The sequence below is a fragment of the Symphalangus syndactylus genome, chromosome 12 (assembly GCF_028878055.3).
Source record: "Symphalangus syndactylus isolate Jambi chromosome 12, NHGRI_mSymSyn1-v2.1_pri, whole genome shotgun sequence".
In the NCBI taxonomy this organism is placed as follows: Eukaryota; Metazoa; Chordata; class Mammalia; order Primates; family Hylobatidae; genus Symphalangus; species Symphalangus syndactylus.
In genome coordinates, this window is record NC_072441.2 from 88,571,492 (window position 1) to 88,583,706 (window position 12,215).

At 50.6% G+C, this 12,215-nt stretch overlaps 1 protein-coding gene across 4 annotated transcripts; it reads left to right on the forward strand.

Moving 5' to 3' along the window:
* The first annotated feature begins 81 nt into the window (after positions 1 to 81).
* NHLH1 (nescient helix-loop-helix 1) lies at positions 82 to 7,471 on the forward strand. Of its 4 annotated transcripts, none has more exons than XM_063627014.1 (3): positions 82 to 327; positions 1,834 to 1,984; positions 5,183 to 7,471. In XM_063627014.1, exon 3 carries the CDS (start codon positions 5,355 to 5,357, stop codon positions 5,754 to 5,756), a length of 402 nt encoding a protein of 133 aa, XP_063483084.1. In that variant the 5' UTR covers positions 82 to 327; positions 1,834 to 1,984; positions 5,183 to 5,354; the 3' UTR covers positions 5,757 to 7,471. The 4 variants fall into 4 exon arrangements, with proteins under 4 accessions (XP_063483084.1, XP_063483085.1, XP_063483086.1 ...); XM_063627015.1 differs by having other exon boundaries at positions 1,894 to 1,984; XM_063627016.1 differs by lacking the exon at positions 1,834 to 1,984.
* The last annotated feature ends 4,744 nt before the right edge of the window (positions 7,472 to 12,215 follow it).

The following is a 12,215-nucleotide window of genomic DNA, read 5'->3' on the forward strand; positions in this document are numbered from 1 at the left end:
TTGCTGGGGGCTCATTAGGTGGAGATTGGTTTTTAATCAGCACCATGGCAATGATGATGCAAGAACTGAGATGCCACCTGATCCCCTGCCCCCCAGCCCCCCTCCTCAAGCCTCCTTTCCCCTCCAGCTCAGCCCATCTGCTGGCGCCTGGGCACCTGTCTGGGCCTGCCCAGGTGGGAGTTGGCACCTCCCAAACTCAGGGGTGGGGGCAGGTGGGGGAGCTTGGGGAGGAATTATGGGACTCCCTTTAGGGAATGCTTCACCCTGGAGAAAGCCCAGAAAAGGTTGACCAGCAACAGGGAAATGGCAAGTCCCTGCAGCCTGAAGGTGAGATGTGCTCCTACTAAGCTGTAGGCCCGCTACACGTATTATCTCCCTTAATTTCCATGGCAACCTAAGAAGCAGCTATAATCAACCCCATTTTACAGGAAAAGAGGTCCAGGCTCAAAACGTTATTTGTCCAAGGTCACACAGCTGACAGAGCCTTTTTTACTGTACCACACTACCTCTGGAGTCCTCTCCAGCCATGGTTCTTTTGAATACTCTCAAAGGTTCAGAGAAGACATCCAACAGCTGAGTGGGGAGAGAACTTAAGATACTGAAACCCTCTGTGCACTGTCTCTCTATGCACTCTGGTCCCTGTGCTGCCCCTCCTCAATCCTGCCACTCAGCAACACACACATACACACACACACTCACACTTACATTCACATTCACACATACTTGCATATACATGCTGGAGGCTGCTGAACTATTGATGGGAACTTAATCAGTGCCCATTTGCATATAATTTTGTATCTGGTTTTCTTATTGCTGATTTGATGCCCTCAAAACACACTCAGAGCCTGCCTAGGCTGCCCTGCCCTCCTCTCCCAGTGTCCTTCCAGTCCTGGTTCTTCCTGTCTTGGCAATCCTCCACTCCTCTCCTTTTAGCCCTTACCTCTTTCTTCCTAAGAGCCCTCTAATTCCCAGTGGGTCAGGTTGGGCTGGCCAGCCTAGAAAAACTCCCTGTGGGGTCTGTGTCCCAAATTTGATCCTGCTCCTCCCCTTGGTGATGGGTTAGGTAGGAAGATAGGGGATAGGGTAAGAGGGTATGGGAGTGATTGAGTCCCAGGGTGATGAGGGTAGGGGCCTGAACAGTTGCTACAGGCAGCCTGGCAAGTAGTGGGTACCAGCTTTATGAAGGATAAGAGCTTGAGGGCCAGGATCCTAGGGTCCTCTTCTGCATTTTAGTGCTGTCCGCTTGCTCTTTTCTCGGTTTCCCTGTTAGTACCTTGAAGAGTCTTCCTCTCAGGAAAAAAGAGACACCAGGAAGGGGCTGTCCAAGTCACGCTGGGACTCAGAATGGGGCCATGGCACTTAACCATAGCTTGCTGGGAGCCTCTGCCCTGCTGCCTCTGGTGTGGGAGACTGAGGGGGTTCATCTGTGGTCCTGCCCTGGCTCTCGCCCCAGCCCCACCCCTTCCCTAGTTCTCCATTTCTTGCTTATGAAATATGCATGGAGAACAGATGTCCCTGCTCCCCCACTCCCCGCCACCTCCAGGGCCAGCCCCCGCCCCCAGCTCCCGGGGGGTTCCCAGATCCCTCTGCCAATGGCTGCCTGGCCTGGCTGTTTAATATTGATGAGGTGGGGGTGGGCCTGGGCCAGCCAATGGAGAGCTGGGGGTGTGTGTGTGTATCTCCATATATATACATAGGGCTGGGCCAGCTCAGGTGTGTATGTGTCTGAGGGTGTGTGTGTGAGTGTGGCTGGCCCCATTACCTGGCCAAGCCCACCACTTCCACCTGGGCCCTACACCCCCACAATGTGTACCCCTCTTATCTGCCCTGGAGCCTGTACAGCCATGCCACGCTGCCCCTGAGAGTCTAGAAAGCTGGTCACTAACTTTGCAGACGGATGAACCCTGAGCACCCAGAGGAGACTGGGGCTGTCAACGCTGCCCCTTGTCCTGCCGGCTTGGATCCCCTGACAGGGTCCTTCTAGGTAAAGGGGAAAACCATGGGCGGGGAGGGATGGGCGTGTCCCTCCCTTTCTCTGGCTCAAGCCCCTTCCTAGAGCCTCGCTCTAGTTCTCTCCCTTGTGCGCTGTGTCTCTCCCTGTCTCCGCATGTCCCTCTTCTCCACTCCTCCCCTTCGACTCTTTGTGCCTATCTATCCTCAGTCGGGTTAGGGCTGGCAGAAGTGGGGTGGGAAGTCCTGTCCTGCAGGCTTGGAATTGCTGCTCCCCTGATCCTTGGACCCTGGAACTTTGAGACCAGAAGTGGATTTGGGGGTGAGGACTTGATGGGTAAATAGAAGCTGCTGCCGGGACTGAAACTGGGGAGGACAGTGGGGCCAGGTGGAGATGAGACTGGGGCCAGATGGGGAGCACAGAGAGGGGAAGGAAGGGCATGGCAAAGTGATGAGGGATGAAGGAACACAGGGACCGGGCAGAGAAAATTAGCCTGTGATAGATGTGATAAATGTATTGGGAACCCTGCAGCTGAACTCCTGCTCCCAACCCCAGCATGGGGATGGGCAGTTGGGGGCACTAAACATGTACTGGGAGGTGCTGACTTTGGGGCCTCCCACACTATTGCCATCCCCCCATAGTTCATTTGAACCCCAGAATATGGAATGTGTTCTCAATTTCAGCACTAACCACTTTCTGTTTCCTGTTAAGATTGCGTGTGTACTTGTCATCAGATGTGGATGACTTTGCATCCCTCCAGAGCTTCATAGCTGTTTGTTGGCTTGACTTGAACCTATCTTCTGTGTGGTGGGGTGGGGCAAGGCTTGGGAGGATCCTAACCGCTGTGAGAGTGTCTATCAGGCAGGAAAGCCAGGGCTGGGGAGGAAGGGGAGATAGTGACGGTGCAGGCACCTTGGTGCTTCTGTTTCTAATCACTCTTAGTTGAGCTGATGGTGAGTGGCCCACTGTTGCCCTTTAACACTACACACAAGCAAAGCCCTTTCCCCAGCTTTTCCCAGGCCATGTTTGTGCTGCCTTGCCCTGATCTCCTCTGGTTCTAGGACAAGCAAACCTTAGCTGAGTCCCATAAGGATAGCCCCAAAAATCTGTCTGTGTCCTCCTCTGCAGGCCATGTCTGAACCTTCCTTGGGCTATGGGAGAGTATGGGGGTAGAAGGTTGATTATGTTCCCTTTCCCCAATCTTCCTTGCCGAGCCTCCAGAAGGGCCAGGGAATGGCAAGGGCTGAAAATTTCGAGGACAGAGGTGGAGGAAGGGGCTGGTTGTGCATAGTGGGGTGGTGGTGAGAAGAGATATCTTCCCCCAGTTTTAGTGGACAGGATCTGATATCTACAATGGTTCTGCTGGGGAGGTTTGGGGAACTAAGAGGGGAGCTGTGCAGAGCTGGGGCAGCTGTGCAGAGCTCCATATGTCCTAGTCTACTCTACAATGGGCAATCTGTGTGTTTATCCGCTCCTCCACCCCAGGCAGCAAGGGTGGAGAGGGGCCCTGAGAGGGAGGGGACCACAGGGCCAAGGCTTGTATTCTCCCCTCACAACTGGGAAGCATCTAGAGTCATAGCTTAACCTCTCTTGGAGCTGTGGCTGCAGTCTTGCTCAGATTTTTTCCTCCTTTTATTTATTCATTTAGGTAAAAACAACATAAAATTTGTAATCTTAACCATTTTTAAGTGTACAATTCAGTAGTGTTCAGTATATTCACATTGTTGTGAAACAGATCTCTAGCACTTTTTCATCCTGCAAATGTATAATTCTATACCCACTAAACAACAACTCCCCTTTACTCCCTCCCTCCAGCCCCTGGCAACCGCCATTCTACTTTCCGTTTCTATGAATTAGACTACTTAAGTGGAGCTATACAGAATTTGTGTTATGGGTTTATTTCACTTATCATCATATCCTCAAGGTTCATTCATGCTGTAGCATGTGACAGAACTTCCTTTTTAGGGCTGAATAATATTCCACTGTATGTATATACTACATTTTGTTTATCTGTTGTCTATTGATGGACATTTGGGTTGCTTCTACCTCTTGGCTATTATGAATAGTGCTGCTATGAACATGAGTGTGCAAATATCTCTTTGACACCCTACTTTGTTTGTATATATACCCAGAGGTAGGATTCCTGGAGCATATGGTAGGTCTATTTTTTATTTTTTGAGGAACATTTATACTGTTTTCCATAGTGGTTGCATCATTTTGCAATCCCAACAAGGCATAAATGGGTTCCAATTTCTCCACATCCTCACTAAGACTTATTTTTCATTTGTTTGGTTTTTGTTTTTATAGTAGCCATCCTAATGGGTATGAAGTGATATTTCATAGTGGGTTTGATTTGCATTTTAATGATTAGTGATGTTGAACATTTTTTCATATGCTTGTTGGCCATTTGTATAACATCTTTGGAGAAATGTGTATTCTAGTCCTTTGCCCATTTTTTTCTTAAAAAATGTTTATATAAATTTATGGGGTACAAGTGCAATTTTGTTACACACATAGATTGCATAATGGTCAAGTCAGGGCTCTTAGGATATCCATCGCCTGAATAACATACATGGTACCCATTCTGTAATTTCTCATTTCACCCCCCTCCCAATCCCTCCTTTGCCCATTTTTAAATTGGGTTATTTGATTTTTTGTTGTTGTTGATTTGTAGGATTTATTTATATGTTCTGGATATTAACCCCTTATCAGATATATAATTTGCAAATATTTTCTCTCATTCCATAGATTGCCTTTTCACTGTTGATTATGTTCGTCAATAAATTAAAGTCTGATGTGGTCCCGTTTTTTCTATTTTTGCTTTTTGTTGCCTGTGCTTTTGGTGTCATATCCAAGAAATCACTGCTGAGTCCAACGTCATGAAAGTCTCTCCCTGTGTTTTCTTCTAGGAGTTTTATGGTTTTAGGTCTTCAATCCTCTTGCTCAGTTTTAATCTGCCTGGTGTATCCTTCTCATCACTTCTTTCCTTTCCTGTTACTCGTTTTCTCTTCCCTTCTTACTACCTGTCCTCCTCCTCTTCCTTTCACCCTGTCCACCTGCCTCTCTGTCTCTCCGCCTCTCCCCACCCCGACCCCCACCCGTTTCTGCTGTTCTTCCCTCACACTCACAGTTCCTTATCCCTCGCAGCCCATCTCAAACCTGCTTTCCTACCTCTGAGCTGAGCACTCCCTCCTCCCTCCGCTGCTATCACTTCTCTCTTCTCTTTTTCAGGCTTCAGACTGGAACCCTGACCATGGAACCCTGAAGTGGCAGTGACTTCTAAAGCTCAGTGGCAGACCCCACGACCCCAGGCCCTTCCTCCCCCTCCCACCACCAGCTTTCAAGCTCCCAGAGGGAGGGGTGGGGAGGGGATCCTGATCTCACAGGGCAGGGGGCTTCCATCATGATGCTAAACTCAGACACCATGGAGCTGGACCTGCCGCCCACACACTCAGAGGCTGAGTCGGGCTTCAGTGACTGTGGGGGCGGGGCGGGCCCTGATGGTGCCGGGCCTGGGGGCCCGGGAGGGGGCCAGGCCCGAGGCCCAGAGCCGGGAGAGCCTGGCCGGAAAGACCTGCAGCATCTGAGCCGCGAGGAGCGCCGACGCCGGCGCCGCGCCACAGCCAAGTACCGCACGGCCCACGCCACGCGAGAGCGCATCCGCGTGGAAGCCTTCAACCTGGCCTTCGCCGAACTGCGCAAGCTGCTGCCCACGCTGCCCCCCGACAAGAAGCTCTCCAAGATTGAGATCCTGCGCCTGGCCATCTGCTATATCTCCTACCTGAACCACGTGCTGGACGTCTGAACTCGGCCTGTCTCCCACCTCCCGGGCCTCTCTGGGGCCCCTTTCCACCGCTCACTGCTTAGAAAGGCCGCATCCTCCTTCCCGAGCCCTTATACCTTGGCATGGAGTCCCAAAGGCCCTGGGCCCAGGCAGGGAGCCCACCGGCTGGTCATGAGGGCATCTTTCACTGACCCAGGCACCTCGAGGGCTATTCTCCTGGGTTCCTTCCGGGGTTTATTGCTGAGGCCCAGCTGTGCAGAATTGTTTGCTAGTGTGGTTGGTATGGAATCCTTGCTGGCTTTAGTAAGCCAGCCGCACTTGGAGTCTGCCCCCAAGCTCTCTCACGGAATGCTGCCTCTTCCACCCCTATGTCCAAATTTTCAGCGACCACAGACCCCAGCTGTGTATCCTATCTGTTCTAGCTTCTCCTGCCCATGGTGGGGATGGGCTGTCAGAAATGCAAGGGAGGAAGGCTGGGGTTAGAGTGGGGAGTGGGCTGCTTCCTCCAAGATCTCAGTCTCTCAGTGCTTGGCAGAGGGATGGGGCCCTGGGGAGGCAGGAGTTGCTGCTTTGACTCCTGTGAGGGGAATCTCAGTAGCTGGCAATTATGGAAAAACTCTTCCTGTTTCTGTCCATCTTGTTCCTGTGGCTTAGCACATACAGACCTCAGATCTTACTTGGTAGTGAGTGCCTTGCCCTCTTTGAGCTATTTGGCCACTTCCCTGTCCCTCTGACTCCCACTGTCCCAATTTTCTCCTTCCCTGTGTGTCACTAGAGAGAAAAAAAAAAAAAAAAAAACCTAGATCCCGGATTAGGGGATGACATCCCAAACAGCCCGGAGTATTTGCAGAAGGCTCAGGCAACAAGTGGGCCACATCTCACTTCTGCTTCCTCATCTCAGCCCACCCTGAAAATGTGCACCACCCTCGCTGGTTCCTCCCCCTGACGCAAGGAGGATGCCCAGTTGTTTCCCTCTGGGAATGCTCAGTTCTCCTGGCCCTAGGACCTACTTATTACATTTTTTTTCTCTTTCCTTGAGCTGCCTTTGGCAAGGGAAGAGACCCCCAACTCTGCGCCCGTACTCCATGTTGCTGATCCCCACCTGCACACTATAGCCCAGGGTCAGCAGTAGAATGAAGGGCCTTAGAACATGCATAGAAGAAATGAACTCACTGCATTTCTGTGCTCCCTCCTCCCTCGCACCAAACTCCTAGCTCTACACGTATATTTATTTATTTATGTATTTATTTATTCATCTATTTATTTACTTATTTATTTATTTATAAATATTGCTATTTATTGCCGAGTTGTGCACTTTGGGGTAGAGTGAGGGGCTCCCAGCAGCTCTAGCCGGGTCTCTCTTGCTTCCTCCCTGCTTACTCCTTTCCTTTTCTTGCTCCTTCTTCAACACCTGGTGTGTGTGAGCATGCCCTTTGCTCGCCACACCATATCCTTTCCCCAGATCCACCTGTCCTGACACTCTAGTCCTCCAGGATAGTGCTCCTCTCCCAGCGCCGGGGCTCCTGGGTGTCCTTCCTCAACTCCCTCCACCCCTAGACAATCTCACCCTATCCCATCTGCCTCTTTTCTCTCCCCAGCCTGCCCTGTGACTCTTGCCTCTTCCTGATACTCCCAAGAGCAGGCCCCAGGGGTCTGTGTCATATATCTCTGTGCGATTCCTTCTGGTTGCATTCCCAATTTCATACAAAAAGAAAAATAAAAGTGACCTCGTTCTAGCACCAGGTATGGTTGTGGTTCATTCAATTGGGTTAGGAAGCTGGCCTGCAGGTTATGGTAGGGTGGGCATTGAGGGTCCTAGGCTTCGTAGGTTCTTCTGATGGGGTCAGGAGAGCTCAGTTTGGGGAACAAATGAAGACAGAGAGAAGGGGCCACAGGGAAAAGAGGTACAGGGCATAGTACAACATACAGGTCCAAGATCTCCCCACCAAAATCTGGGTGCCAGATACTCCCTTCTTGGCACTCATTTAGTGACACTATCTGACTTCTCTGATGTTGTGCTTCTGCTCCTGCTCTCTATGGCCTGAGAAGGAGGTGAATATTCCAGTGGAACCCAAGTTAAACATGTTGTCTGTGGGTCCGTGCTGCTGGGAAAAGCTATGGTATGAAACTGAGACATTGCCTTCCCCTTTATTGTCTCTACGCTGGGTCAAAATTCCCTGCAATCTCAGTTCTTGGCATATTTTGTGTTCTCCAGCCTTAGGATACTGGGGAAAACAGATGGCAGGCCTGGGACTCAGAGAAGAATATGGACAGGGATAAAAAAAAAAAAAGAGTGCTGAAGGGACCCTCAAATGAATTTATAGATGGGGACACTAAAGCTCAGAGAAGGGCAGGGTCTTACCCAAGGCCACACAGCTAATTGGGGGCACAACTCAGGCCCAAATCCAGTTTCTTTCTACCATATGCTGCCAACTCCCCTCTGCCTCCCTAAAATGATCCAGCCTGACAGTTAGCCCTCTTTTGGACCCCATATTTTCATAGGTGCATTGATAAACTAGAGAGGATTTAGGGTTGTGTGGTGAAGAAACCAAAAGGTCTGGAGACCACTTTATAGAAGGAATAGTTGAAAAACTGAGGATATGTGTTTTGATAAGAGTAGACATGGGGGTAATATGACACCCATCTTTAAATATTGAAAGAAGAATCAAAAATGGATATTCTGTGGGGCCCCAGCAGGCAGAACAAAACCAGTGAGTAGAAGTTAGAGGAAAGCAGATTTTAACTGGAAGAAAAATTTTGCAACACCTGGAGCTGTCCAGCAATGGCACTGACTGCCTCAAGAGGAGAACTCCAAATAGAGAAGGTGGAGAATCAACCACACGCAGAGAAATCATAGAGCACATTGCTGCCTCAGATGGAACACTGGCTAGGTTCATTAGAAGATCTTCTCCAAACTTAAGGTCATATGAGAAGGCTGAAGGCAAACAGCAGGAGGGAAATGCAGAGACAACTTTCAGTCCCTGAAGGTTTTCTTTTTTCTTTTTATCTTTTTGAGACAGAGTCTTGCTCTGTTGCCCAGGCAGGAGTGCAGTGGCGGGATCTTGGCCCACTGCAACCTCCACCTCCTGATTCAAGCCATTCTCGTGGCTCAGCCTCCTGAGTAGCTGGGACTACAGGCACCCGCTGTCATGACCAGCTAATTTTTGTGTTTTTAGTAGAGATGGGGTTTCGCCATGTTGGTCAGGCGGGTCTCAAACTCCTGGCCTGAAGTGATCCTGCTGCCTTGGCCTCCTAAATTTCTGGGATTACAGGCATGAGCCACCGTGCCTGGCTATGGGTTTTCATCTTTGACAAACAAAGAATGACATAAGCAGCACGAGGGGCTTGAGTTAGACTTAGGGAGGAGCTTCCATACAGGAGGACTTGACATCTTCCCCTTCCCATGTGAGTTAAATGACATGTGCTCTGCCCAGAGCCTGGCAAAAGAGGGGGCTGAACTGAGATCAGGGAGAACTTCAGGACTCCAAAGGGCCAGAGATGGACGGGAACACAGAAATCACTGAATCCAACAACTTTATTTCAAAGGCAGGTGAACTACTGTCCAGACAGGTGACGTGACTCCCCCATGATGACGGCCTGGGATTAGAAGCCAAGTCTTCCATTCCTGGCCCTGAGAGCTTTGTGCTTCTCTGTGCTCAGCAGCCACAGTCCTCTGGGCTCCCTGCCTCCCTCTCTTGTCTCTTTGCCTGGGCTGGAGAGCAGAAGGGGTTAGGGGGCCCCTCCCCTCAGGGATCCCTGAGGGCCTGGGGGTGGTGAGAGGGGGAAGCTGCAGCTGTTCTACTGCTAGCTCCGAATTTCTTCAGATAATCAATTGGCCTCGCTGCCGCTGTCTCTCTTCTTGCTCTTCTCCTCTGGGCAGGACAGGAGAAGGAGGTGGAGAGTGGGAGGAGGAGGGAGCAGGGGTCCAGGCACTGGGGGAGGAGGGAGAGGGCAGGGAGATGGAAGTCCCTGGGCTGAGGAGAAAGTGAAAGCTTTGGGGCTAGCCAATAGGGAGGATGGAGAAAAGGGATTGTTAGAAGAGGATCTGCTCTGCATCCCTCATTCCACAACCCTCTAAATCCAACTAGTGGGAGGTAGGGTGGGGGAGGGGCAGTTTGGAGGACCCCAGAATGGGACTGTTGCACTTCACCCCTGCTTTTCTCCTCCCCTTGCCAAGTATCCCATGCATGGCCATAGCTCCCCCAGCTGTCCCTGCCCTCTTCCAGCCCTAGTGACCACAGGTGCCTGACCCTCCAGTCTTGTCTTCATCAATGCCGTCCTGTAACTCAGCAAACCCCACCACCAGTGACAGAGCAGAAGGCAAGGCCCCAGGGGCTGGGAGGGGGGGTGCCTAAGATATCTCGCACACACACACACACACACACACACGCACACGCACACACACTGTCATAGGCTGCCAGGCATATGGCCTCTTTGTGCCCACACAATGGAGGCCCTGTCTGTGCCCTTTCCCAAGTCTGGGCACAGTGTGGAGGGTGCTCTGCTCCCTCATTCCACCCACCTCCCTTCCCTCTCCACCCCCAGTGCAGGCCCTGCCTTCTTTGCCTTTGCTTCTTCCTCTTTCTGGAAAGCGCTTTCTACCACCCAGTTCCTTTATCTTTCTGCTTTTTTCTTGTGTTCTTTCCTGAGCTTTTGACCTCTCATTGGATGAGGATTATGGGCAGAAGAAAGAGGCTCACAGTGCTGGGATGTCAGCGCAGGGAGGAGAAGGGAGCAAGCAGAGATGAGCCTGAAAGGCTGAGAGGGAGTGGAAGAAGGGAGGCGGTGGTGGCAGCGCAGCAACACTGTGCTAGAGGGGAGAAAGCCCACTCCCGGCAGCCAGAGGACCCATGTCCCTGCTCTGTCTCCACCTTTCCCCTTTGTGCCACAGTGAGCAAACCGCATGCCCTCCCTGAGTGACAACTTTTTCATATGGAAAGCAGGAAAGACAACAAGACCCACTGGGGTGTGATGAGGATTAAATGAGATCATCGTGAAAGTGTTCAGCACCGGAAACGCTCATCAGATGCTATCTCAGGGGCAGTAAGTAGCAGGGTCAACTATACTGTTATGCAGTTTGTGCACTATACAAAGCACCAGGCTAAGGGCAGTGCAGGGGCCTGACACCACACCCCACTTCTACTAGACCAGCTGTGCACCAGGATGCAAGCATGCCCTGAGAGGTGGTCCTGGAACTGAGCCCCTCGTGTGGGTTCCTGAGCATTGGCCAGGAGTCCAGATGAAAACTCCTAAGTTCTGACCACCTTGGGAACCAAGACAGAATGGAAAGGGACAAGAGGCTATGGGGGATGCCTCTCCCTGAGGGGGAAATTCCTGAGCTTGGTCTTCTCTGAGCAAATGGACAATCCATGAGATCTACTAAACGAAGGATGGAGAAACTGCAGCTGAGGAGAAGAAGGGGGCTGAAAAAGCAGAAAAAGAAAGGGAGACATGGGTCGTGGGTGTGATCAGAGCAATATGTTGGTCTGAGGACCCTTTTCTGGTTCCCTCCTCCTCCATTCCCTCTCTTCAGCAAGTTCAAGTCTGATTTGATTATTGCTTGTTGAACACTGTCCCCTGCTGGCTACTAGCAGAAACGTTTTCCCTCTTCCCTATCCCCCCCGCTAGGAGCTGCTGAGAGCCTGAAAAAGAGAAGAAATGACCCGACTGGGGACAAAGGACGAAGGAAATGCAATTCTGCAATCTGGAATTTTCTATTTGTCAGAGATTTCTGGAAGGTGAAGGAGGCTTGAGGGCTTACTAGGGATAAATAGAGTTTAGAATTCATAGGTGGTCATTTACATATATTATGGCCTATAATTTTCAGATTGATTTTTTTCTGGTCTGTGCTTGTTTCATTTATTGTGTGTCTGTGTTATGTGTGTGTTCTGTATCTGGGCATGCTTACCTGATTCTATGGGTTTTGAACATGTCTATATCTGTGTACTTTTTTTTGTGTGTGCTCTTTTTAATGTAGGAGTCTGAGTGACAGCTGGCAGGTATGGAGCGAGGACAGGAAGCTGTCCAATTTCCTCTTTCCTAGAAGCCCATTCTCCCCTTGAAGTTTTACCTTTGTCTCCCAGCTCCATGAGCTATAACCTATGGCTATTTATAGGTTACAGGTTTTGTTCTGGCTCCTGCCCCTCTTTGGACATCCCAAGCTCAGAGCCTTGATTTGCTCTAACCTGGGACTCTTGGGCCTCCCAAGCAGGGCCTCCAGTGTGGTTCCCAAGTGAGAATCTCTACTGTCTACTTCCCTTTTATCCTTTCTAGCATTAAACTCCAGCCTCCTTCTTTTATAAGCTTGTGCTACCTCTTTCATTGGTTGATTTCAATTTATTCAGTGCAACATGCCTTTATGGAATAGCCAATGTATACCAGGTACTGTTCTGGATTCTGAACTACAGGATCAGGCCTTCCCCACCATCTACTTGGGAGGGAGTGTGGGAGACAGGCATGTAAACATATCAATTTCCCAAC